Source organism: Tursiops truncatus, chromosome 1 (genome assembly GCF_011762595.2).
Source record: "Tursiops truncatus isolate mTurTru1 chromosome 1, mTurTru1.mat.Y, whole genome shotgun sequence".
In the NCBI taxonomy this organism is placed as follows: Eukaryota; Metazoa; Chordata; class Mammalia; order Artiodactyla; family Delphinidae; genus Tursiops; species Tursiops truncatus.
This window is the reverse complement of record NC_047034.1, coordinates 181690019-181717559: the sequence shown is the minus strand read 5'-3', so window position 1 is coordinate 181717559 and position 27541 is coordinate 181690019. Positions and strand designations below refer to the sequence as shown.

The window sequence follows — 27541 nt, the reverse complement described above, 5'->3', positions numbered from 1 at the left end:
TGGCCTCAATACCGGGCGCCACCCTCTGCTCTGGACGACAGGGTGTGATGCCCTCTCTTTGCCTCTTTCTCTGTTTCTAAGCCAAGATCAGGAAGAACTGGGAGGGGGAGGGGGGAGGGGGGAGGGGGGAGGGAGGGGTGGGAACTAGCTCTTCTCCATTATTTCCTGAAGCAGAGCTCAGAACCCTACCAGGCATGGGGCTGGGCCTCGGTGGGAGCCCAGTCACCCTGGGGTGCGAGTGAAACCAGGGCACTGGACACTCTTAAGCCTCTGGCCAGCCAAGCACCTGCCCCGCTGGGAGCCCCTCCGCCAGACCTGCCCCTGCCCAGGACACGAGGCTGGCCCCTGATCGGGGAGCTGGCCCCTCCCAGGCCTCACCCTCAGGCGGGCAGCTCGCTCTCCCCAAGAGCTCCGGGGGCTTGACCGGGAAAGCTCTCCATAGAGGCGTCCCTGCAGGCCCCGGTGTTGAGCCCCACACTTGGTGCCAACAGGATCCCAGAACTATGGGCTCAGACAGACAGACAGACTAATGGACTTGGGTAAGCACAGAGGAGCACAGAGCCACCCCATAGGGTGGCTGCCCCACCCCAGCTCGGGCCAGATCAGCCTCCATGTCCCCACTTCCTGGCCCCATCACTCCTCTGGCGGTTGGACTCCCTACTCCCCCTGGACTGAAAGTCCCTGAGATCAGGCCACGTCTGTGCAGCAGCCACGGCGTGGCCAGCCCCCAGCTGTGCCTGGCGCACGGTAAAGGTCAGCAAATAAATTCTGGAAGAATGCTTGCTGAAATAAGGAACATTCGACAGTGATGATTACTTCATTTGAAATCTGGATTTGAGTGTAAGTTCTATGTTTTCTGCAAAGAGCCCTCCTCCAGCCTGCAGGCAGCCCCGAAGAGGAGAAACGAGGCCGACACTCCCAGCGTTTGAATCCGAGAGGCCCGAGCGAGCTGGCAAGTCCAGCCTCATTCCAACACATGGGGGCACAGACCAGAGGGAGGCTGGTGCAGCCACCCCGAGCAACCAGAGGCCCGGGCCCCGTGGTGCTTACACTTCTGAGAAGGGACGGCTGTGGCCTCATGCAGGCACCCACCCAGATAGCCACCACTCCCCAGGCCAGAGGGCACCTCCCTGCCACACCTGCCCCCTGGCACAGAGGCCTAAACAGAAGCCCCACATTCCTGCCGGCTGCCCCCGCCCTGGTCTTCCTGGTTTCAGGAACCCCCGCTACCCACCGCATCTCCTGGACCAGACCCTCTTTCCCTCACTCGGAGCCTCCCCTCGCCTGGACCCACAGGCAGCCTCCTCTCCCCCGCACTGGCTCGCTCTCTCTGCCCTGGCCTGGCGTCACCCCGGCCACCAGTCTGGCCCTGGCACGAACCACCACGGCTGCCTGGCTTCCAGCCTCGGCACTCGGGAGCCTGCTTCCCAGTCCCAGCTTAAAGTTCCTGGCATCCTGACGTGAGTGAACGCTCCACAGACGTGCAGTAAGCAAGGTCACTGAATAACCCCCCAGCCGTGCCCCAACAGAGCCTTGGTGGTGGGCCACCAGCCTCGCTGGCCCCCGGGCTTGCCCCTCGGGGCTCCCCCTGCTGGATGCGACCCCACCTGGACCCGCCCCAGGTCTTCACACTGTGTCCGCTGCAGCTACTGAGGTCCTCAGAGGCCACGCCGCCCCCATCACTTTCTCTCCCCTCCTCTCGATGTCCATCCCCATGGCCACCACTCCTGAACCCGTTCTCTTTACTTCCTGTCATCTCCCCACTAGGATGCGGGCCTCTGGCAGGCAGCCGACTCCCTGGCACGGGGCCTGGACACACGGGGTTCACTGATGTGCAGGCAGGTGAATGCGTGAACAAGTGAGTGAATGAACACAGGCAGTGCACACAGGCCGCCCCTTCCCTATTCATGCCCCCAGATCCCTCGCGGGGGTCTCACCCTCCCTTTCCCACTTGTGTCCCTCAGGCCTCGGCAGCCGTCACAGGTGACATCGGACATCCCCGGCGGGGCTGGCGAAGGGAGTGGAGGAGGAAATGCGTGAAGCTGGCCCTCTGTCCCCAGCGGCGCCCACACTGTTGACCGCAGATCCCAGGCAGCCCTCTGCCCCTGTGCTGGCCTCTCGCTGCCACCAGGGGGCGCCGGTGCCCCGCCCTGAGCGCTCAGGAGGGGAGGGCAGGAGCCCCTGCCAGGAGAGGTCTGGTGTCCCACCCGCCCCATGGCTGTTCTCTCCGCATCTCCCTGCAGCCCTCAGAGGCTCTGGGAGGGCAGGCAGGGCTGGGAGCCCCTGGGGGCGGGGCCCGGGCTAAGAGGCTGCGGGTGGGGCCCACCACTGGGGGAGGAGAGGCTCCCGGGCCCCACGTTCCCTGCTGGCCTCTGGGACTCCAACCCCTCCAGGGGCTCCAAGAGCCAGGACCATCCTCAGAAGCCAGCACCAGCTGGGGCCAAGGCCAGTGGCCAGCACAGAGAAGGGAAGGGGACACACAGCCTGGTCCTGTGTGCACGACGTCTGCCTCTCACGGGGTGAAGCCTGGGTGGACACCACTCAGTGCACAGGGCCAGCTGCCGCCCTCCCATCCCACTGGGCCTGTGCCCCTGGCACGTGGGTAGCAGGTTCCTGGCCAGAGTCAGACCTCACTCACCCCCCTTGGGGCCTCCACTACCTTCCAGGCCCTTGGGGGAGCTGTCTGCCCCAGCAGGTCCTGAGGAAGAGAACAGGGTGTCAGCAGGTGTGCAGTGGGCCTGGCCACGGATCCCCAAGTCATTTATTCATCCATCCGCCCAACCATCCATCCACCCACCCATCCATCCACCCATCCACCCATCAACCATCCACCCATCCACCCATCAACCATCCACCCATCCATCCATCAACCATCCACCCATCCACCCATCAACCATCCACCCATCCATCCATCCTCCATCCATCCATCCATCCAACCATCCACCCATCCATCCACCCATCCACCCATCCATCCATCCATCCATCCACCCATCCACCCATCCATCCATCCATCCATCCATCCATCCTCCATCCTCCATCCATCCATCCACCCATCCATCCATCCTCCATCCACCCACTCATCCACCCATCCATTCATCCACCCATCCAAACATTGTGGAGGGCCCAGGAGGGACTGCTTGCCCTCACAGAGCACACATGGAGGCGACCTGGGCAGATGCAGCCCCTCTCTAGGCCACACTTCAGTCTGTAAAAGGAAGGGCTTGGACCAGACAATGTCCATCAGCTGTCTCTGACCCTGGAGCCTGGGTTCTCAGGTTGGGGCAGCCTCCCGGCAGAAGCAGCATCCCACAGCATCAGGGAAACCAAGTCCCCACTCACCTGGGGAGATGCCCTTGATCAGAAGAGCGAGGCCGGGCAGCTGTCTGAGGCATGGGGCCCAGGTGTCTGTCCCCTCCCGGAGCCCTGGCCTTGGCAATGGGCAGGAGTCGGGCCCCTCCGTACCTGCCACCAGGAGCTGGGTGGGATGACTTGGTCTCTGAGCTGCAGCCCCACCCTTGCCCTCCCCGTGTCCCCATCTGGCTGCGGCTCTGAAATGAGGATGAGCGGGTACCCATGCCGCCCCCCTCCCCAGTGCCGTCCATCTACCCTCCACCCACCCCCACTGGGAGTGCAGGTGTGTCTGCGGCCTCCCAGGGTCAGGGGAGGTGGACAGCCTCCAGGCACTCCAACAGTGCCAGGCTTCCAGGACACAGGGCACACTGCCCAGGACCCTCCCAGCACGGTCCCTAGAGGCTCCCAGATGGACACAGCATCCAGGAAAGAGCCCTCCTGCCTCCTGGGCGTGAGGGCAGGCGCTTGGCCACACGATGGCTAGCATTCCCCAGCCCTCCCAGCACAGCCCTCTTAGTACCTGGGGCGTCATCACGCCCAGCCCCTGGCCACAGGGACAGAGGAACACAGTCACAACCACTCACCCCACCCACCAAGCCCCAGGTCTCATCCTGAAGCCACATGCACCGCTCTCAGAGACCCCGCAGCCCACCCAGGAAGGCCGGGGCAGGGGGAGAGTGATGGGCTGGGGTCTATCCTGAAGGCCCGAGGCACTCAGGGCTCTTCCTGACGGCTCTGTGTTTGTGGATCCAACAGGTAGATCCCAGGGCTGACTGAGCCAAGGTAGCGTGTCCTCTGGCCTCGAGTTGCAGAAAGAGCCAGAAACCCTGACACCTTCCCCCTCACATGGGAATCCAGACGACACAGCCAACACTGTGTGCGCTCCGGGAGACCGGAGGGCCGGGGGGCTGTGAGCAGAGCGGCTGCCCGGCTCAGCCCTGCACCCAGCCCCGCAGAGGCAGGACGGGCGGGAGGACGGCCCCCCAGAAACCTCAGCACCCCCATCGGCAAAGCAGGGCAGGGAGCTGGTCAAGCTGGAGTTTTCCCAGGACAGTGTGAGCGCCCCCGAGCCCACGTGCATCCGGGCCCCCCCAGTCCCGGAGCTCTCGCAGGGGTTCTGGAGGGCAGGGACCATGCACACAGCCCCATCCGGGGACAGGCGGTGTGAGCCCAGGAAGCCCGGCCGCCCTCCCAGCAGGGGTGTGAGAGGAAGGCCCTGGCATGGGCTGGGTGCCTGCACTGGGCGCTGAGCGCCATGTGGGTACTGGCCACCTTGTCTGTGCCACCGTGTCCCCAGGAACCTCCCCCCTCTGTGGCCCCTATCCCCTGGGGGCACCCAGAGAGGCCCACCAAGGGGGAGAGCAGCTGGACCACCCCGGGAGGCAGTGGTCTGTCCTGGATCCAGCCCAGAGCCGCCCTGAACCTACCTGTGCCCAGCCTGCCCTGCCCTCAGCCTGGAGGACAGCCCTTGGGAGGGGCCAATCCAGCGGCGTGGGCTGGGGCTGGATGGGCCACAGCAGGGGCCCCCTCCCTGACCCCTCAGCCCACGCAGTGACAGACGCCCTCGGGAGGCATCAGCTCCCAGACCTGCGGCCCTGACCTCCAGGAGAGCAGATCCAAGGCCGGGGACACCGGAGCCAGAGTCCCCAGGGATGGCAGAAAGGCCCAGTGGACTCGAGGGTCCCCCCGAGGCCCAGCCAGCCTCGGCAGAGCCGTCTGCCCTCGCAGAGCCCAAGCCACACTAGGCAGCGTCAGGCTGACCAGGGAGCTGGGAGGAGTGCAGGGCGCCCCTTCTGTCTGAGCCCAGGCTGGGGAGGGAGGCGGGCTCCACAGGCAGGAATCCGTGCTCCACACAGAGGTGCCCGCTGTCCAAGAACATTTCGAACTGACCCGTGGAACCAAACTGTCCGGGTTTCTCTGTCCCAAGTGTTCATGGGCCTGCACACGCCAACGTGCACTGTGGTTTCCTAGGGAGGATCGAGGGGTCCCCAGGTTGGGGTGGCCACAACCCCTGGGGAGAGCACGGATGCACACGAACATGTGGGACACCTGGGCTCGGTCCTGCTCCGGGAACTGGCCTGCACCCCGCTCTGGCCTCAAGGCCGGCCCTGTGGAGCCTCGATGCACGGCAGGAGAGGCCTCTGACCCCCGGGGAGCTGCTGGAGGGCTGACCCGCAGGCTCATCTTGCCCTGACCCTGAATGGTGGGGTGACCCGCCCCCGCTCTGCGGGTCCCCAGCAGAACAGATGGCTGCGACACTGGCTGGGGGCAGCTCCCCCTGAGCCAGCACCGGCCAGAGAGCAGTTCCGCAGGCTGTCAGCACCCTCGGCCCACCGCCTCCTCCTCCCCCGGCGGTAACTGCCCGTAGTCAGCTGGCCTGGCTCCGCGCATTCCGCTGTCCAGGCCGCCATCCGACCGGGGCACAGAGGCCAGGCCCTGCTCTGGGATGCCGGGAGCCGCCAGGACCCGAGGGCAGGTTCTGGGACGCCGACTCCAGCTCCCTCGCTCGCAGACCCCTCACGAATCACCCTGCCTGGACAGAGGCAGGCACAGCCCCAGGAACTGAAAGTGGGCAATCGGGGCCTTTCCTGGGATTTGCCCCCAAGCAGCGACAGCTCTGGCGGCAGGCACAGCGGGCAGAGCGGACACAGGGCTGAGATGCCTGTCCAGGAGCCCAGGAAGAGCCGGGGCTCTAGGCTCTCCAGGGCCCGCTGCCCCAGGCCCCCTCCACAAAGTCTCAGGGCACTGCCGGGCTGGGGGACAGGGACGTGGCCACCTGAGCCCAGGGGCAGGATCAGCCCTAGAAACGGCTCCTGAGCGCAGACGGCTGCAGGCAGGAATTCTCCAGGAATTCAGACTCAGGGCTCCTCTCCGCAGCTGCTACGTTTCATTGACTCATTTAGGCGCCAGGGCCCTGGGGTAAGAGGTGAGCGCCAGCCACGGAGACTCCGCCGTGCGGGAAGCGGCAGACTCCTGGGGTGGTGAGAAGGGGGCCCAACACAGTGGGGGTGGCGTCGGCAGTGGTCATGGACACCCCACGGGTCCTCAGAAGGCGGCCCCTTCGGCCCGAGCAGGACGGCGTGTCCACACGGGGCCGGAGGGCAGGCTCAGGCGGCTTCGTGCGCAAGTTCCCTTCCACACGCCATTCTTGGGGGCAGGGGCCCCGGGCCAGCCTGTGAGGACCTCTCCCCTGTACCCGGGCCGAGCCGCCCACGTGCAGGGACCCGCACGTGCCGCCCTCCCCTCCCCAGCGCCCTCTGCTGCCCTGTGTCCCGCTCCCGATGCCCCACTACGCAGGCCTGTGGGCACTCGGGGGGCAGGCACTTGTCTCATCGAGCCCCCCCTTCACCGGGCCGGGCTCGCCTGCTCCCCTCCCCTGCAGAGAAAGGCGAGAGGCCTCCTAGCAGAGCAGGGTCTCAGGGCCAGCAGCACTGCCCCGACACAGAAAGTGTCAGGCCGCCCACCGCAGCTGCCCAGGGGCTGGAAAATGGGGCACCGCAGCCCCTTTGCGAGTGGGCAGCTGCCTGGCTTCACCCGCCCAGCGGGCTGCCAGGAAAAGGTCAGCCAGAGGGCCGGGCACTGGCCCCTCGGCCCCAAACACGCCCAGGGAACTTCCGCACCCCAACTCTTGTCAGTCCCAAGGCGGCGACGGTCCAGGGACCCACACGGGGCACGTGGGCCGCACAGATTCCCCAGACACCATCCAGGCTCGCCCACCCGAGCGGGGCCTCCACGTGCACCCCGCACTGCCCTGCTGGGTCCAAGAGGCCGTGTGCCAGCACTGAGCACATCACTGACCCCAGCAAATCGGAAGCTCATCTGCATAATGGGACACGCACCCAGCCCACCCCAGGGCACGCCCAGGACTGCCCTTGCAGCCCAGCGAAGGGCAATTCACCGGAAGAGTCTGGACCGGCTTCCGGGGGTGTGGACAGGGCACCAGGGCCGAGGCAGGGAAGGGCAGAGGGCAGATTCACAGGGTCCTTTCAGGAAACCACCCAGGAGGATGGGCGGGACTCCAGCCTGGGGCAGTCCTGGGGAGGGGAGGCTGGGTGGCCTTGTCCTTCTCCGCAGACCCAGCCTCGATCCTGCCCGGAAGGCAGGCCCCTCGTGGGCAGGGGCACTGGAGCGGCCTATTCACCAAAAACCCAGCCGGGAGGCATGGGGGCAGGTGGGGCGAGCTCACAGACCCCCAGGCCCGGAGGGTCTGCCTCTTGGTGGATCCTGCTGTAATTATGTCATTAGAAGGCCAGCCCGTCTCAGAAGCCAGCCCTGGGAGAAGCCCATTGTGCACAGCACAGGCCTGGAGAACACAGTCATCTTGAAAGACAGAGACGCCTTTGTGGGTGGTGGGGTCTGGGGGACAAACCTGGTAATTAAACGATTCACGGAGCGAACATGAATGCCCTTCCCAGAGTCGCCGCTTTGTAAGGGCTGGGATTCTGTGTGCGGGCAGCCCCCGGGCTGTCCTGGAGCAGGAGGTCTGCAGACCCGCTGCCCTGAAGGGACGCGGACCACCAAGTACAGGGCAGCAGGCCACACCTGTCCCAGCCGACTGTCACGGCCAGCAGGGCCAGAGCAGAGGGCAGAGTCAAAGACACCCACCATCTCCATTCAACCCAGCAGGCCCTCCCCACCCCCGGCCAGAGACGGTCCCCACCCCAGGCAGCAGAAGACACCAGTGCCAGCTCCTGCAGGGCGTGGGGCTTGCTGGAGATTTCGGGAACTGTCCTCAAAGGAGGGGTTTAGGGCTTCCCTGGTGGCACAGTGGTTGAGAGTCCGCCTGCCGATGCAGGGGACACGGGTTCGTGCCCCAGTCCAGGAAGATCCCACATGCCGCAGAGCGGCTGGGCCCGTGAGCTATGGTCGCTGAGCCTGTGCGTCCGGAGCCTGTGCTCCGCAACGGGAGAGGCCACAGCAGTGAGAGGCCCGCGTACCGCAAAAAAAAAAAAAAAAAAAAAAAAGGAGGAGTTTAGTGCAGCTAAATCGGGCGTGTGTGGAGAAGCCAAAGGCCACACTGTCCGCCAGGGCAGGGGCAGCAGGGCAGAGCAGAGCACAGTGGAGGAAGAGGCCTGGTCGGGCGGGGCAGCTCTGCGCACCCCTCAGGGAGAGGAGAGCCAGGTCCCAGCCTGGTCGTGGCCGGTAGCCAAGAGCAGCCCTCGGTGGTGTCTGGACCTCGGGCCAGGGGTCAGATTCCCACCCTCCGACACAGTGGGCAGCACTGAAGGGCCGCCTGGGAGGGCTGCTTCCTCTCCATTAATCAATTATCCCAGTTTAGAAACAAAGTCACCCTTGAGCCAAGGCCAGGAGCGCTGGACCCGCCGGGGCCTGCTTCCCGCCCGCACGCCCTCAGGGGCGGCCGCCTGCTCCCGCTGCCTCCTGGCAGAGCCCAGGGGCCCCCACAGCCCCGCAGCCCTGCCTGCCCACTCCCCGGACCCCACCGACTGATGCCCTGCTCCGGTGGGGAAAGAGGCTCCTTCAGAGGGACAGGCCTGGGCGTGGAGGCTCCAGGCAGGACCACTGATGTCCCTCCCCGCAGAGTAGGGTGGGGCTGGAGGGGCAGGCCCACAGGCTCCCCGGTCATTCCAACCAGCTCAGAGGGGGACGCTAAGTCTCCTCAGATTCCAGGCTGAACCTTCCCTGCCGTCCATCCCCACCAGACCCTCTGGGCCAAACTGACTCACTCCCTCCACTCTGCTCCTCTGCCCCCACCTTTCTCCCACCTGGAAAAGCCCACCCTGCCCCACCTGCACCTCTCTAAGCCTTCCTCAGCCCACAGGCCCTCCTCCAGGAAGCCCTCCGGACCACCCGGCCCTCTCCTGGGCGTCAGCAGTGACGCCCTGAGAGCTGTGTGGACCCGGGAGTGAGTCCCAGAACTGCCTGAGGTGGGCCCAACCCGTCCATTTTATAGGTGAGGAAACTGAGGTCCAGAGGGTACCAGGGCCAAAGCTTCTTAGATCAAGAAGTACCTAAGGTGACTGGGCCTCAGACCTCAGAGTCTGCCCTCGTTCCCCGAGGTCAGCAGAGACCAGGTCGTGAGAAATGACCAGTGTCCACTGTGTCACCATTTATGATACAAAAGAAAGTTAAGACTTAGTATGTTCTGAAGCAGACGTTTTTCTTGCCTGTTTTTCCTGTAAGATTCCAGGGCAGCCGGCCGTGGGAAGCACTCGTCCCTGGCAGATCTTGGAGGGGTGGGGGGCGGGGGGAGGCCTCTGCCGTCTCTCACTCCGGGCAGGAGCCCACCAAGGGTCAGGGGCTGCCCGAAGGTGCCGGCCCGCAGGGTAGGGAGGCCGGCGGTCCTAGAGGGCATGCCGACCACAGGCCACCCCAAGGGAGAGGCCGCGTGGGTGCTACCCCCCACGGGAGCTCGGGGACACTGTGCGTGCGGGGACCCCAGGAACATGGGGCCATCCTCCCCCACCCGTCATCCCTCACATCTCTCAGCGGGCCGGGCTTCTGGGGAGCGAAGGTCGCCACCACCCCCCCGGGCACCCCGAGCCTCACCTGCACTGACACCTGTGACCTGCACAAACGTCCCCCATACTTTATCCCCACAAAACAGCGCGGGGAGTGGGGTCCGGCACGTTACCCTGAGGCCCACAGGCGTGTCAGATGACACGATGCCCGCCCTGGACGGACAGCCGCCCTGGACAGACTGCACCGAGGCCTTGTGCTGGGCCCCGCCCTCCCTGCCCCCCCAGGCCCCACCAGCACAGGCTCCCTTTGTGCTCCTGTATCTCCTACAGAAAGCCTTGGGGGGGGGAAGGGGGGGGCGGCAGGCAGAGGTGGGGGGGCGGCAGGCAGAGGTGGGCAGGCAGGCCCAAGCTAAGAGGGAGGAGGCACCCAGGCGGGGGAGGGGCTCTTCCTGAGCACTCCCCTCCCCCTTTGCTCTCCACCATCAACCCAGCAGAGTCCCCTTCTCCCTCCCCCACTCTTTTGTTCAAATGAAAGAATTTGGGGGAACCAGAAAAAATACGGCTTTTATTTTCAAAACTGGTATCAGTTATAAATGGGGGGTGAGTTACATATGCCCAGCTGTGCCAGGTCTCAGGTCTGGCGGCCCCAAACCCAGCGTGGAGGGACCGGAAGGGAACAGGGGCGGCCTCTGCAGGGGGCATAGTCCTCACACCAGCTCTGCACACCAGCCCTGCACACCAGCTCTGCACGCCCAGCCCCGCACACCCAACCCTGCACACCAGCTCTGCACACCAGCTCTGCACACCCAGCCCCGCACACCCAGCCCCGCACACCCAGCTCTGCACACCAGCCCTGCACACCCAGCCCCGCACACCCAGCCCTGCACACCCAGCCCCGCACACCCAGCCCTGCACACCCAGCTCTGCACACCCAGCCCTGCACACCCAGCCCCACACACCCAGCCCCGCACACCAGCTCTGCACACCCAGCCCCGCACACCAGCCCTTGAACACCAGGCCTTTCTTCCAGGAGGTGGTGCCCTAGGAGGAGGCCCAGGGGCCACCCTCCAGCTTTGTCTACTGCTCCCTGAAGGCCACATCTGCCACCCAACTGGCCATTCCTGGAAGCCCCCGACCCTGGAGGGCCACGGACTGGTCATGAGCCCAGTCCCCCCCAGTACAGATGCTCCTGCCTGGGAGGTGGGCAGGGTGGGGACCCGGGGATCCACCCCTCTCTCCTCCAAAGCAGATCTCAACCGTGCTCCACCCCCAACAAGGCCTGGCACCACGCCCGGAGACGGCATGGCCGGAAGGTTCCAGGTGCTCACTGGGCCAGGCTGTGCTTCCAGCCCCAGCTCTGCTGAGCAGTCAGCAGCTTCCGGGCCTCCCTGACCCTAGATTCCTCTTCCACGAAGCGGAAGAAGTGAGGATTCGGGGGGCCACGCAGGCAGAGCGCAGTAAGGGCCAGGCGGGTGTGCCCGCCCGAGAGGCCGTTCCCACAGTGACCGTGGGGAGCAGGGCTGCTTTGGAGGCAAAGCCAAGCCTGGAGCCCAGGCCCCAAGAGGCTGGCAAGACTGCGGCTCCCACCCGGCCCGCCCCCTCCCCGCAGCACCGAGGGTGGGTCTCCAAGCCCAGCAGCTGTCCCAGGCGCCCATCCAGCTGGGTGCAGAGTGCCCCGCTGGGTGCCCAGCCCTCCCCACTGCGCCCCTGCCAGCCCGTGTACCCTGTGGTGCCCAGGAGGCCGAGGGTCAGGGTCTCACGGGAGGGGCGCTGCTCAGTACAAAGGGAGCGCCCATCAGTTATGCTCCAAGCTGGGCGCCCGAAAGAGCGCCAGGCGGAGTGGGGGCTGGTGGCCACAGGGAGCAGGGCGGAAGGCGAGGGGCTAGAGAAAGACTGGCCCTAGTGGGGGTCCCGGCTGCTTCCCGAGGGCGAGACCAGGGACAGGCCACACTGCAGAGTCACATCCTCGTGCTGCTGCCCATCAGGCCACAACCCAGTCCCAGCAACATCCCCAAAGGCAGCTGGAGGCCAGGACGTCCCTCCCACCCCGACGCCGCACAGTCCAGCATCTCCCCACAGCCATCTGCGGCCATCATGAAAGACCCCGAGAAGAGGCGGAGCGTGGCAGCTGCGCCCCTGCATCCCAGCCTGGACCCCAGTCTGCGATGGTGTGGGGTGGGGTCACCTCTGTGCAGCCCACAGAGGGGCTCGGGATCTAAAACCACGAGGAGGCCTGACTGAGGATGGAGCCTGGATGGTACAGGGCACAGGGCAGGGACCCCCGACCCCCAGCACCTGGAGGTGACAGCAGTCCTCACTCCGTGGCCCGGGCCGCAGCCCCCGCCCCCGGCCGCCCAGAGCCCAGGAAGCACAGAGCCTTCCGGCTCGCAGAGGGCATGCGATGAGCGGTCAGAGCCGCCAGAGCCTTCTCGACAAAGGTCAGCACCCCTGGGTACCAGCGCCCGGCTCAGAACTGTGCGACCCAGCACCTCCCCAGGACCCCTGCCTTCAGCCACGCTTTGGGGGGGACACACTTGTGCATGCACAGGGAACGGCAAGGGCGCAGGGGTCCCCTCTGCAAACGGGGGCCTCAATTCCCCACGATTTCCTGGTTTCCCTCCTGTTGTTTACTGGGCATCCAGAGCCTTGAAGAGCGCGTCGCAGGATGTACACCCCGTGTCCCCCTGGAAGAGGCCCCCAGCTGCTCACCAGAAGCAAGTTCAAAGCACCGGAAACTGTCCAGAGTGCTTCATCTCAATGGCGGCCGTGGCTCTATGCCCTGTTCCGGCAGGAGCTGCGAGCTACACGGTCAGCAAAGAAATTCTGGACAAAGCAGAAAACCACCGGGGATACTCACGCCTTCCCCTCACTCCACAAAGCCAGGAGGAATGTCTGCAGGGGTTCTCTGGGGGACTTTTCGGGCATTCGTCTGCACCACCCCCACCAGCACCTGCTTTAAGCCCATCTACACCCGCAGCGCCCCCCGGCTGGATCCTCAGCGTGTCAGGCTCCCGTCTGCAGGGGTGTGACGTTTACTCAATCGGTCCCCTCGGGTAGGACACGAGAGCCTCCGGCGGGGCACGGGTGCAGCTCAGGGGCCCCTGGGACGTGCTGCTTCCCTGCCAGCCCAGGGACGCCGGCCCATCCCTGCCCGCAGAGTGCGCGATCGGACAGGGAGCGCTCGGAGATGGCAGGGTGCAGAGGCATCCCGTGAGACAGGGTTACCTCCTCCCCCCACCCCCGCCCGGCCCGCCCACGCGGACCGCCAGGGCCTCGGTGCCTGCAGGGGACACCATGCCACTTACCGTGCTGACAGCGGGGACCGTGGAAGCCGCGGGGACAGTGGCACAGCTGGGCCGAGTCAGGCACGCACTGGCCGCCGTTAAAGCAGAGGCCGGGGCTGCACTGGGCTGTGGAGGGAGGGAGAAAACGCGTGAGGAGGGGCAGGAGCTTGGGGGCACCCCCAGCCCACCGCCAGGACACAAGATCCCCGGAGACGCCTCCCCCCTGTAAGTCTCCCCACGAGGTGAGGCCTCAAGGCCTGGACAGTACCTGGACCCTCAAGGGACAGGAAAGCACCGCCCCCGGAGAGGGGGCCCCAGGAGGGTGGGTCACACACGGCCCACCAGGGCTGGAGCCCCACCGCCACCCCAGGGTCTGGGTTCAGTGAAGCCCCCCTGGAAGGGGCAAAAACCCCACTCCCTTCAATGGGACATGAAGGAGCTCCAGGGCATTTTCTGGGGGAGGTCGGGGGACGAGGGTGGAGAGTAGAGGGTGCAGGGGAACAGCCCACAGCTAAAGTGGGCTGAAAGCTTGGCCAAGGCCCCCTCCCCACAAGACCACAACGGTGGAAATGATCAGACTGGTCCCACCCTCAAGGAAGGACAGTACCAGCCCAGGTCCCCTGAGAGGGGAGGGAGGGAGGGTCAGGGCTGCGAGCGGCTGGCCTCCCCACCTTCTCCAGAGGAGACTCCCTGCTCCCAGACCCTCTCCCCACACCCCACCCCCAGCGGGGCCCAACGAGGCACCCTGAACCCACTGCCTGCGGTGCCCTAGGGCTACTGAGCCCCCTCCGGCTCCAGGCCACAGTGTGGAGGAGGCCACAGCCGGCCCAGGAGGCAGGGGCCCTGGATGGGAAGGGCAGGTGCAGTCCCAGCCCCATCACAGCAGGGACCCCGACCCACGCCGGACCGGGTACCCCTGGGGGGGCTTCAGCACCAATTTTCTCGGCCCTGCAGCCATGACCCCTACACCTACACAGGGCGGGCAAGGCCAGGGCAGGTGGGCTCTGCCCCCATCCCCGTGACCCCAACAGCCGGGCCCTGAGTCCAAGGGCTTCAGGGGTGCTTGCTGGGTGAGTGGACACTCTGGACAGTGGCCTGGACGCCCGCCAGGCACCCCAGAGCCCGGAGTAACCCAAGGGTTCAGCAAGCTTCTGTATCGCTGGCAGCATTCCTGCCAGGAGCAGGGAGAAAAGCTGGATGGTGGAAGAGCCCAAGGGGAGGGATGCCGGCCAGGCACACGGGTCCAAGCAGCCCCTTAGACGAGGCACCGCCCCGATGAGGAAACCAGGGCTCAGAGACACACAGCACATGGCCCAGGGTCACACAGCCGCTGAGGAGGGACCAGGCCCAGGGCTTTCTGACTTAGAGTCAGGAGGACCCTGCCGGGGGAGACATGAGGCGTCTTTGCAGGGAGCTTCTTCCTCCTCTTCTGTCCCATAACCAGACTGCTGTCCCAGCCTTGGAAGGATCCCTCCTCTCGGGCCACCCTGCCGGGGTCCCAGCTGGCACTCACTCACACCTGAAAAACTCCCTGAGGATGTTTCTGAAATGCAGTGGGAGTGGGGGGCTGGGGGACAAAGCGGGTGCTGCAGGGGAGCCAAGAGGAAACGCACAGTGACCCTGGAACCCGCACAGGTAATTCCGGGCCGGGGCCAACCTGGGCTGTGCACCAGTGTCCCCAGTGCTGAGGGCCTGAAACCTGTTGACTTGTGCAGTTTTGTGGAGGAAGAGAAGCCAGCTGTTTCCTTTCCACGTCGTAAAGAGGTCTGCACCATCCTGAAGACCTTCAGCCCCAAACCACTGCAACGGCCCATGCCTCCGGGGGGAATCAGACGCCCAGGCTGGCGCCCACCCCGGGACTCTGCCCCTCAGCAGCCTCTGCAGGCCCCACCAGGTCCACGCCCAGCCTGGGAGTCCCCGCGGACAGCACCCTGCCTGCGTCCACCTCCGTGGTCAGTTCAGAGCTCAGGGGGAGGTACCAACCCACTGCCTGATCCCATGCCCCTTCCCCAACTTGGTACATGGTGTCACATGCACAGAGAGGCTCAGGCCAGAAACCCGGGAGCCGTCCTCACACTCGGCCCGCGTCCAAGCCAAAGCCAGCCCATCGCTTCTACCTCCCACGCCCCTCGAGCTCACCCTTCTCTCCGCTTCAAGGCTGGACAAAACCGCCACCAGCGTCCCCGCGCACGCTGCACTCACCCGCTCACCCGCGTCCTTTCTCTACGCTGCAGCCACTGGGATCCTTCACAACAGGAAGCAGATCACGGGCGCCTGGTTGAGAGCCCTTCCCTTCTGTGGCTTTCCATCGAGCTGGCACAGAGCCCCCCAGCCACCCGTCACACCCGAGCGGCTGTCCACCTGGACAAGTCGTCACTTCCTCAGGGAGCCATTCCAAGCCCCCAGCCGAATCAGCGCTCACAGCGCCCTGTGGTTTCCCACCGCAGCACCTCTGAGTGTAGCGAGCCCTTAACAGGGGCGACAGCTGAGCTCCCGCCCCAGGCCTGGGCTCCCTAGGGGCAGGCAGCTACCGCACCTCCAACACCATCACGTTCCTTGGAGCCACCGACACGCCCACACTTAGAAGGGGCTCCACAGACTTTGTTGAATGAATGAGTAAAGAGATAATTAAATGTCAGGCCAAGTGGGACGTGAGACAGTCACTCGTCAGGAAGCCTTTGGGGCGAAAGGCAGGCACTCAGGACGCAAGAGGGATGCCCAGGGCAGCGCATCCTTAGATGGAAAAAAGAAAAGGTTTCACACCAAAGATGCACAAAGCTATGCCCCAAACCAAGAACGGGCACTCCCTGCGGTCCCAAGGCTCGTGGGACACGGGAAAGATGGGGTTACCGTGGCAGGAAGCCTGAGACCAGTGGCACGGGGTGGCACTGGGCACACACGCCTCATGGCAGGACGGGCAGCCAGGGCACAGGGACGACGCCTCACTGCAGAGCACCCGTGGGTCCAGCCCTGTGTGACCCCTCCCCCAGGCAAGCCAGCCACCCCTCCCGCTGTCACTCAAGTCACCTGAGGGACAAGCGCCCCCCAAAAGACCCCACCGCAGCTGAGGAAGGGCCACAGGCGACAGGCACGGGACAGCCAAAACCTGGAAATGCAGCTCAGGGGCAGCAGACCGTGGCTTCCTGTGAGGACGTTTGTTTTCCTCGAAGAGCAACAGGAGGGGCCGTGTGTGAGAAAAGAGTTGGCAGGTAGGAAAACAGACCCAGCGGGACGCATGGAAATGCAAAACATGAAAACTCCACGTACAGATGTTAAATGAAGGTTAGATGCTTTGAAAACGGTTTACAGATTGCTAAGTAACAGACGTGTTTTATACTTAACATCAGCTACATTTTTAATGAATTTTATGAGAGCCTACTGTATGCCGGGGGGACAGCAGGGGGCTGGTTTGGGGACCCACCCTCGTGGCCCTTGGCTGGGACTGAACCCACAGGACCCTCGAGTCAGAACCCACGAGTGTGAGAAATCCAAGAAGAGGTAGAGGCAAGCCCGGGGGTGGGCACGGTGCCCACAAGGTGTGTGGCTGCCAGGCGGCCACGCCCTCCGAGGCTACGGGACGCTCTCGCCCTCCCCAGACCCCGCTGGTTCCCGCCGCCCAGAAGCCTTCGCAGGGCAAGGCAGCTCAGGCTCTGCAGATCCGTGTTCAAGTCCCAGCCCTCATACTTATCAGTGGTTGGAAATTTGGGCTAAACTCCCCTATACACGTCAAACGCAATACTCTCACGGACCCTTCACGCTCTCAGAGTGTTGCCTCCACACTGTCTCCTGGAGCTGAAGACACCCACAGTCCCCCAGCAGCCCACGTCCCGGGACCACGATCTCCTCACGCTATAGACCGGGAGCCAAGGTGCGGGCACGTTGGCCAGGCCTTCGCCTTGGGGTGAAGCTAGGCGCACGTGCCCACATTCCTAGAACCAGAGGCTGGGAGGGCCCTTAGGGGTGTCTAGTCCCGAGGGTGCTCCTGGCCGGGCCTGGGTGCGGGACGGCAGACTTAGGCAGCACAGCCCCCAGAGCGAGGACACCATGTCCAGGCATCGCCAGCGGCATCCTGATGCCAGCCACTTCCCCTCACGGCGAAAGGCAGGAGACACCTGTGCCTGGCCGGACCCTGATCAAGCCCACCGGCCGTGGCGGCTGCAGCCGCGCTGTCCCAGGACGGGCTGGCCATGGAAATAGGACTCGACTGCTCTCCAAGGGCTCAGCAAGTTCAGCCCCTGGACCACTTCCCTGGACCTGGGCTCCTTCTCTCCACCCGCCAAGGGGCTAGTGGAAAGCTGAGTGAACCACAGGCGGGAGAGGGTGACCCAGGCGGACACCTTTGTCCAGCCTGCCAGGCCACACACCCACCCACAGGCTGCGAACACACACCGAGGTCACCGAATGTGTTTCTGGGAGCCAGCCTGCAAGCGAGTGCCCCTCTGCGCCCCCAGGCACCTCCGCCCAAGCCGCCCAGAGACCCCCGCAGGGCGGGCTGACTCAGCTCAAGGTCACGGGGACACAGGGGCGGTTCCCTCCGTATCGCCCAGGCTGCAGGGCAGAGTTTCCTAAGCCTCGTCCAAGTCGCTGATAAGAGCTGCCGGTGCACGGGCGGGCGTGGGTGCCCAGCTCAAGCTGACAGTGGCTAAGGAAGGGAGGCCACTTCCCTGGGAGCCCAGGGGACAGAGCAGGCCCTGAGCCCTCCCGTCCCCTCCCTCTCACCCTGTTCCTGCCGGCCTTCCACCCAGCGCTGGCCAAGGGCTAGGGACCCGGATCACACGCCCCACTCCAACCACCCCTGCTGGGACCCCTGCAGCAGGGAGGGAGGCACCTCAGCTCCATGCTGGACACTCAGACTCCTAGTGCTTCAGGAAAGGCCAAGCCCTCCAGGCCGGCTGCCCGGTGCCCTGTGCCTGCACCAGCACCCACCACACGGGGAGTCCCAGGAGACAGGCGGGCAGACCCGGCTCCCAGAGCCCCTGCATGGCGGCAAGTCCGGGCACAGGCGAGCCACACCGGCTTCGGGAGACCATGTCCGGTCAACAGGAGAAGTGGGAGGCTGAGGGGCCACGGACCCTGAGGACTGCGGAAGCCCGCTGCCCGCTCCAGGCCCATCCTGGGCTGCAAAGCCCCTGGAGAGCAGACCTGGACAGGGCGGCATCCTTCCTTGCCCCCATCACGTCCAGTTCCCGAAGGCAGTCGGCGGGGGGTGGGCGCTGTGCACCCAGAACCTTCCAGAAGGGCTGGACCTGGCCCCTGCTCCGCCTGGCGCTCAGATCATTCTGGGCTCCGGGTGACGGGGGCACCTCCACGCCTCACTGCCCGTGCTCCCCACCGCGTCGTGGCCCCAGTGAGAGCACGTGCGTGGGCGTCTGCGCACCCATGGGAGTGGGAGCTCGTGCACACGTGTGAGCGATCGTGCACACGTGAGTGTACACGTAGGTGTGCACTCATGAGCATGTGTGTACACGCGTGTGAGTGAACGCACGTGAGTAGGTCACATACCTGTGAGTAAATCCAGCCACACGTGTGTGCATGCATGTGTGTGTGAGGCTGTGTGTGGTGAGCCTCTCTGGGTGTGAGTGGGTGCGTAATCGTGTGCTGGGCACAGGGCCGGGCCAGTCTGGATGTGACGCACGATTTGGAGAGACCTGGGGTGTGCAGGACACAGCAGGACAACACGCCCTCCCCCGGCAACCTGGGGGACATTCACATCCACGCCGAGGACAGGAGAGCCAGGATGCCAGCTCTGCAAATTCCCACGCTGGGCGCAGGACTGCCGTGTGGCATTCAGAACGGAAAAGGAAAAGTGAAGGGCAGAGGCCAGCAAGCCGAGGGCGGCCCTCCCCGGGGGCCCACGGCCGCCTTCCTGCAGCTCCTTCCCCGCAGGCCCCGACCGGCCAGGCCCAGCGCCGCAGGACCGCACAGGAGGTGGGAGGGAAGGGAGGCCTGCCTGGCGGTCCGACGGTGGGACGCAGGGGCGCCGAGCCCAGGCCTCACCCTGGGGCCCTGACTGTAGGCACTGGCACCCAGATCCAGGGCTGCATCCAGGGGTCTGGGCTCCCGGCATGGGGACCACGGCTTCAGCCCTTCCCCGTTCCTGTGGCCTGGAACCTTCCCTTCCCTCTGCGGTGGGGCTCTTCCTTGGGCACGAGCAAGGCCCACCACTCACATCACACAGGCCACCAACGCCCTGGACAGAGAGGCCTCCCAGACCCCACCTACGCCAGCACCACCTCGGTCAGCCCCTTCCCACCTCACTTTTCTCTGTAGCTTCCCCACTCACCGGCATGTAATCTGTCCCTCCCTCCCTCCCTCCCTTCCTTCCTTTCTCCCCCTCTGTTCCATGAGAACAGGGCAGGTACCAGCCTCTGCTCAGGCCCCTCCCATGCCCAAGTGCAGCGCCCGGCGCCCCGTCGGCCCTCCACAGACGCTGGTCGAGTGGATCACCCACACACTTCCCAGTACGTGCTTTAGGGACACCGCTTTATTGTTTTGCCTTTTTGCTTCTTTTTTTTCTGCCTTTTTTAAGAAAAAATGAGTTTGGAAAACACTACACAGTCTGTCAGAAGCCTGCAGCGGGGCTTCCCTGGTGGCGCAGTGGTTGAGAATCTGCCTGCCAATGCAGGGGACACGGGTTTGAGCCCTGGTCTGGGAGGATCCCACATGCCGCGGAGCAACTAGGCCTGTGAGGCACAACTACTGAGCCTGCGCGTCTGGAGCCTGTGCTCCGCAACAAGAGAGGCCGCAACAGCGAGAGGCCCGCGTACCGCGATGAAGCGTGGCCCCCGCTCGCCACAACTAGAGAAAGCCCTCGCACAGAAACGAAGACCCAACACAGCCAAAAATAAATTAATTAATTAATAAACTCCTACCCCCAACATCTTCTTTAAAAATATATATATACCCTCATTATCCAATCCCACTAACCAGATAAAGAAACCCCTCTCCATTTGCTTAAAACACTGTTAACTCCAAAAAAAAGAAAAAGAAAAAAAAAAGAAGGCTGCAGCGCACACTGGTATATCAAAGCCTCTGAGAAGTCCTGCAAACACAGTACCTGCTTAACATGCTTTACACAGAGCTTCCCTTTCCCAGGGCTCTCTTCACACCCACGGAGCCGGTGCAGCCCCTGGCCCCTCCTCGGGCACTGCCTCTCCGACCTGTGGCCTCCTCCGATGGACTGAGCCCAGCCCACATGGAGAGAGTTCAAGCTGGAGCTACAGACAGTCTTCCCGGCACCCATTCCATCTCGGGCTCTGCGTGCTGGGTGTCTGGGGGGTTGAGCCGCTCCAGGCCAGGTACCTCATCTGTGCATTTGGGTCCCTGCTTCGATAAGGGGTAGCCCGGACCCAGGGTGACCACGGCTGAAACACTGGGAGCGTCCAGGCAAAATCTGCCCCGACTGGGACAGAGGTGGAATTCAGAGAGCCACTGGGCAGGAGGGCACCCCGACAGCAGGAGGCCCCCGGGCACACGTGCTCTGGGCCCACAGGTCCCGGGGGGGGCCCTGGTCACCAGGCACCCCGCCCAGCTGGCACGTCTTCTTTCCGGTCACCTCCCGGTCACACATGCTGCTAAGTGGGTCTCGGAGGAATCCCAACACCATTAGAAGCTTCCTGCGCAAACACCACGGGGGCCTGACGCTGTCCCGCACGCAGCCCAGTTTCCAGGTCACATCCCAGGGAGGACATTTCACTGTGGCTGGTGGAGAGGGGTGGGGCCAGCAGGGGTCAGCGTCCCAGGGCCCTGCCCCCGCCTGCCTACCTCTCCGGGTCCCCTGGCTGCAGAGAGCCTGGACCGGGGGACAAGGGAAGGGGCTAGTCAGGCTGGCGAGGGGGAAGGTGGGGAAATGAGGAAAGGGGCAAACAGACAGAGAGAAAGAGGGAGGGCGGGAGCCTTGTGCCTCATCACCATCCCCTCTGCTCGCCCTCAGGGGCTCGGAGGACCCTGACCCCGTCCGCCGGCCTGACGCTTGTTTGCATGCAGCCAGGAGGGGACCAAAGGCAGCCACCCTGGACTCACACCTGACCCCCCCGAGGCAGGGCCTCCCAGGGACTGGGGGCTCCGGCACCTATTGGGACCCCAAGACCAGTGCCTGATGTGACCCTGCACCTGAGCCCAGTGCCCCCTGTGAGAGCCCCCAGTGCGAAGTGCACAAAGGGCTTGGAGCCAGGCTTCCGGAAGGCTCCAGCTCCACCCAGCTGGGAACTAGCCCTGAGGGGCTACAGGCAGAGTGACCCCAAGGGCTCAGCCACGATGTGGGGCGGCTGAGGAAGGGCCCCTGGCCGCCCACCTCTCCTTCCTCCTTCCCCTGCCTCCACTTCCTTTTCCTGGGCTCCAGCCGGCTCCCCTCACACCCCAGCGCCCATCTGGCTGGCCTGGTCTGCCCATCCTCACGCATCAGTGTCATTTCAGTGTCCTCCAGCAGCAGCCGGCCTCCTGGCAGACCTGAGCTCCCCATGGGCAGGTACTGACCCACCGGGTCCCGCTGAATCCCCAGCGCTCGGGGGCAGCGGAGCAAAGACCAAACGAATGAATGAGTGAAAAAATGAACGAATGAACCAATGAGCCGGGGCTGAGGGCAGGATCCTGGGCTCTTGCCCTGCCCCGTGTGAACCGCCACCTACCCTCACACGCTGGCCACCCAGACACTTGGGGGACAAGTGAGTGCCCCGAGAGGCCAGATCACAGGGCTTCCTAGATTGTTAAAAAAAAAACAGATAAAAGCCAGATACGTAAATAAGTAAATCCTGCCCTAAAAATGAGTTTTTAAAAACAACCAACCAAGAAAGCCAGGGCCTCAAGTTCAGGACACACGTGGGGACCCTGTCCCGCGTCTCCTGGACCCCCAGGGCCTGACTCAGCAGCCGAGATCCCCCCATTTCCCCACCGCCCCAGCCCTGCCCCCAGCCAGCCGCAAGGCCCAGGCTGCCCTGGGAGGGTCCCGGCCGAGAGCCCTCCCCACGGCTGAGAAACCCCAAAGGTCAGTCCTGGGCTGGTTCAGGACCCACTCGCCGAGCGGCGTGGCTGCATCCCCCCTCCTGCCGGCCGGCCAGTCCAGGGCAGAGCCAACTCGACCACTGTGGCCAGGGGCACAGGCAGAACCACAGGACAGGCCCACCAGGCTAGGGGTGAGACTGTCGTGGCCCCTGGCACTACGGACCTGACCCAATGCTTGCCTCCGTTCCTGAAAACCCAGCACTTGGACCGTCTCCGCAGTGGGCCTCCTGGGGTCCGGACGGCTCTTGGCCCTCCCGCTCCCCTCACCCAACCTGGGATGGTCACTCCAAGACACAGGTGACCCCAAGGGTCACCAAACCCCAGTTCAGGGGTGCGCAGCAGACGATAATTGTGGGAAAACTGCCAGGCGAACCTGGACCTGCACCTGCCCCTCCCCCTGCCCAGGAAGCCAAGCCCAGAGGGTCCCCACCCCAGGCCAGACATGCGCAGGTGCACCCACGCCCCTCCCTGGGCGCGAGAGGCCACACTCTCCCTCACAAACCCGGGGGGACGCAGGCCTAGACCCCACCTCCTCTCCTCCACGGGTCATCGCTGTAGAGATGAGAGCCACAGAGAGAAAGGCCGCAGTCAGAGCTGGACACTCGCACCCGGGGGCCGCTGGCCGGCGTCCACCCGGCCCCCCGCCTCCCTTCCTGGGGAGAATTCCTCATTTCCTCTCCTGGACAAACATGGCCACAGCTTTTACTTTCCCCCCTTTCCCGCTGGAGCTCACAAAGGGCATCTGTGGCCTCCGTCTATGGGCCCCCGGGGGCCGGAGAACAGGCGGGGACATGACCCCTGAAGTCCGGTTCCCACCCCAGGCACAGAACGGCCCACCCGTGGTTAACCCGCTCCGTGGGGAACCATGACCCGCCACCCCTCACAGTGCAGCCCGGTCTCACCCTGTCCAGATGCCACGGCGCCGGTTCAGGGGAGGCCTGACCCCTGGGTGGGCAGACCTCTCCAGAGGAGGGACACGGCCTCTTCGCACCCAGTCAGCCTCCCCTGCTGGCCCACCTGTGCCCACACCCGCAGGCCGGGAGCCCTTCCCAAACACCCTACAGCTGGACTCCAAGCCACGCCCATTCCTTTTACGAAGCAGAGGCTTCACAGCCAGCCGCTAAGATCAGAACCTGATTCCAGCCCCTCTCGGTCCCCGTCCCCGAGTCTGCAGCAGAGGCTGCCCACGGTCATGTGCGGATGCTCAGGGGCTACCCCCCCGACCCCGCATCTGTCAGGACCTCCCTCTTTGAAGGAGGCAGCGGACGAGGAGGCTGAAGCCCAGGACGCTGGTGAGGGGGAAGGACGGACCCACAGCACGGGGCGTGGGCAGGCGGGGCGTGGGCAGGCGGGGGCGTGGGCAGGCGGGGCAGTGGGCAGGCGGGGCAGGCGGGGGTGTGGGCAGGCGGGGCAGGCGGGACAGGCGGGGTGTGGGGAGGCGGGGCAGGCGGGGGTGTGGGCAGGCGGGGCAGGCGGGACAGGCGGGGCGTGGGGAGGCGGGGCGAGGGCAGGTGGGGCAGGCGGGGCAGGCGGGGCAGGCGGGACAGGCGGGGCGTGGGCAGGAGGGGCAGGCGGGACAGGCAGGACAGGGGCTCACGCTCCATAACGCCGACGCCACACCGAGCTCAGGGGCGTCTGAGCCCACTGGCGCCAACCCACGGCCCCGGAGCTATCCTCGGACCCCTCCCCGGTGCCGGGCACTTGGGCACCAGCAGACGGCCCCCCACCCTCCAGCTCGGCGCCCCCGCCAGCCTCTCCTTCCGCGGCTCCGGCCAGCGTCGGGGCTGGAGGACTCACTGGGCCTTCTCCTTCGTTATGTCACTCAAGCAGCCTCTGGCGAGCAGAGTGGCCGAGAGAGAGGCCCTGAGGTCTCCCACACCGCTCAGGAGCCGCATCCCGTTAGACTGGACGGGAGGCTGCGGCATCTGCGGCAGGAGGGGGGCGGGGCGGGGCTGCCGGGCACTCACAGGAGAGGCAGCCCTGGTCTCCGGGCTGCTGGTTCCACCCCGGGCAGCACCGCAACACCGTCTGGGCCTCCGTGGCGTACACCTGCCTGTAGCCCGTGTAGTAGACAGTTCTAGGAGAGAAGGGAAAAGGGGGGCGTTACCGTCGAGGGACCGGGCTCGAGGCACTTCTGCCCGATGCGTTCGGCTCTCACCGCCCCCAGTCCCCCAGACCGATTCTCCCACTGTCCCCATTTCACAGCCGAGCAGGTTAAGGCACGGAGGTGGGCGGAAGGTCTGCATCCCGCGGCCGCACCAGGTGAACGTGGGGCCACTGGGGGCAGCTGGGGGGGGGGGTGGACAGCCGTCCTGGAACCAGCAACAGGGTGACACGCCGCCCCTTCCCTCTCCACCCCCAGGGTGGTCCCGGCTCTGAGCCGGCCTCAGAACAGGCATCGTGCCCCACACGTGGCTCTCATCGCCAAGCCAGTCTGCGAGGGTCTGGGGGTCAGACTCAGTGTCCAACCTGGGAGCGAGAGTGGCTCCTGGAATGAGCCCCGTGGGCCAAGCTGCCCAGTGCTGGGCGGGCCACACCCCAGGCTCTCGGCCCACCCGTGCACCAAGGAGGCAGGTGGCGGGCCTGTCCTGGGGCGTCCCCGAGGAGGGATCCCTTCCCCCACCAAGGGCTGCCCGAGGGAGACAGGCTGATGGGGGTGAAACAACGGTGGGCAGCAGCAGGAGGACCCGAGTGTGTGAGCACACAGCCCTGAGGTCAGAAGGGAGCAGGCAGGAGGGCTTCCTGGAGGAGGGTGGCCCGGGTCCAAGGCTGGTTCCTGCTCTGATGGGAGAGGTACGGCCTCACAAAGGCTGAGCAGAGCTGGAAGGAGGAGCTGGAAGCAGGCAGCTGATCCAGCCAGCCTGGGGCCTGGCATGGGGAGTGGCCGCAGGAAGGTGGTGCCCACGCACCAGAGAGAGACCGGCCTCACCACCCAGAGGGGTAAGGGCCTCCTGTCTATCCCCTCCCCAAATCCAGATTGCCCCTGTAAGCCCAGCCATTCAGGGCCACCTCTGCCAGTGCAGCCCCGGCCTCCGCCCTGCTTCTCCTGGCATTGCCCAGCCCCGGACTCGCCTGCAACCATGAACCTGGAGCAGAAGCCAGGGTGGGGGGTAGGGGGTGCCCCGCTCCTACTCAGGCCCCCACCCACCTCCCTCCAGCTGCACCCAAACGCCAGGGCTCCTGGGTCCCTTCTGGAAACCTCTGCTTCTGCTTCTTCGGAGAGTGGGTTAAGCAACGCAAGGATCTGCCTGACACCCCTGCCAACCTCCCGGGGAAGCCACCCTGGCTGCCCCTCCTGACACCCCAGCCCAGACAACCTCCACCTCCATCTGGTGATGGTCAGGAAGATGGACGGCTAACTGTCCCGCCTGCCCCGACCCCAAGCGGAGTCCCCAAATCCACGCCCACCCGGAACCTGTGAAGGTGGCCTTATTTGGAAATAGGGTCTTGCAGATGTCCTCAAGTTAAGACGAGGCCAGCGTACCGGCTTAGGGTGGGCCCTAGGCCAATGGCCGGTGTCCTCATAAGAAGAGGGAACTGTGGACACAGACAGAGGGAGAAGGCCAGGCGACCACAGAGGCAGAGACTGGGGTGATGCCGCCACCAGCCCAGGAGTGCCAAGGATGGCCAGTCATCACAGGAGCGGGGAGAGGCCTGGAACAGACCCTCCGACCAAGCCTCCAGAAGGGACCACCCTTGCCCACACCTTGACCTCAGATTTCTAACCTCCAGACTGTGAGAGAGTAAATCCCTGTTGTTTTTAGCCCTCAGTTTGTCATAATTTGTTACAGCAGCAACAGGAAACTCATACAGGACCCAGGGCTCAGCACAGGCCCTGGGGTCCACGGCTGTGAGGTCCCTGTGTCTACAGTGACAAGCCTGGTCAAGGGGATGTTGGGGGGAGAGGGAGGGAGGGAGAGGGACAGAGAGCGGAGGAACGGGAGGAGGGGAGGGGACAACCCAGGGCCCACCCTCCAGGCACAGCACCCCTGCGCCCACTGCCATCTGTAGGACTGGCGACCTGGGGCTTGGCCAACGGCAGTTGGGTCGAGGGCCCTGGAGGCCCCAGGAGCAGCGGAAGGGGCTGGGCTGCCGTCTCCAGGTCATGGACACCTGGAGACATGGGCACCCCTGCCCCCAGCTTGCTCTTCCCGGCCCTCGGGAGTGGCGTGAAGCCCGTGGCCGCCGGGGGACCTGGACCCCACCAAACCACCAGGGCGCTTCCCGGAAGTGTGAACGTGCGCACGTCACTGCGTACGGGCAGCTCGGGGGACTGTGCACAACACCACTCTGGCAGGACATGAAACCAGTTGCCTGGAGAGAGACCGACCACAGTGGTGGACAATGTCTGGCACGGCGGATGGTGTCTGGGCCCTTCCGTCGTAAATATTTCCCCTTTCCCTGGGCTACGTGCTGTTCCTCTCCGTCACCAGGAAGACGGGCCAGCTGGGCCCATCTTCCGCCCTCCCCAGCATCCCCTAAAGTTAGTGACCCTTGGAGACAGCGGGTCAGCCTGCAGCCCCCGCTGGGCCTGAGAGCCAGCCCTTGCCCCCTGCAGCTCATATGGGACACCTCCCATGGGAGAGTCACAGGAGCTCCGGCCACGGCCAGGAGCTGGTTCCTGCAGGGCCAGGTGGACAGGGGGGCGTGGCTACCAGGCTGGTGTCCACTCCACCTTATGCAGCCTCCGCAAAGCCCAGGCCCCAGCGCAGCGGGATCAGGGGGGAGGGGCCTGGTGGGAGCCCACATGTGGGCTCCGTGCTCCGAGCATCCTCTCCCTCCCCACCCCGCTTCCTTCCTGCCCCCCAGGGGGTGCATGGCCCAAGCTCCCTCACCCTGGGGCAGCCTGTACTGGCGTATTTGTTGGGGAGATGCCCGCTATGGGGAGGGGGGCAGCAAGCCCCCTGACGTCCTCATCCAGTCTGTCAGGTATCACCTCGCCTGCTCTGGGCCAGGAGAGAGCCCCGTGTCACCCCACATGGCCCTGCCAGGGCCACGCAGCAGGCCCACCAGCCCAGAAATTGGAAGTGGGAGTCACTGCAGCTGCCACGTAGCAGCCACATGTGTGGCCTGGCCCGTGGCTGGTTACATAATCCTCCCCCAGCTGCAATCCAGGCCTGATGCGCCCGCTCCGCGGTCGGGGAACAGAGGCTCGACAGAGTCTGACCCCAGAGCGAGGTTTGGCCCACGTGAGCCCTCGTTTGCTGGCCGCCCCCCCGGGAGCTCCAGAGAGGAGGGGCCTCCTGTCTGTCCAGGGGAGGGAGGGTAACCCTGAGCTGGTACAAGTTGGGGTGCAGTCAAATCGTGGGGTACAGAGCGTGCTGCCTCTAAATGCAGCTCCTCAGACGGCAGGGCCCTCAGAGGTTGCACCCACACTGGCTGGGTGTGGGGGAGAGGAGGGGCCGGCCTCCCGCCCTCGCTGCTGAGATGCAGCCTGGCCCCTCCCCCATCCACGCCCCGGCTGCGGGCATGGGCCCAGGGGAGGTG

General features: G+C 65.1%; 1 protein-coding gene across 2 annotated transcripts in view; it reads right to left on the bottom strand.

Moving 5' to 3' along the window:
- MEGF6 (multiple EGF like domains 6) overlaps positions 1 to 27541 on the bottom strand; it is a 101856-nt gene that overhangs the window by 66433 nt on the left and 7882 nt on the right. For both annotated transcript variants that reach the window (XM_073797140.1, XM_073797133.1), the window contains exons 3-4: positions 24022 to 24131; positions 13076 to 13180 (exon numbers count right to left, since the gene is read on the bottom strand). In XM_073797140.1, coding sequence (XP_073653241.1) covers positions 13076 to 13180; positions 24022 to 24131 — 215 coding nt within the window. The remainder of the gene's footprint in view (positions 1 to 13075; positions 13181 to 24021; positions 24132 to 27541) is intronic.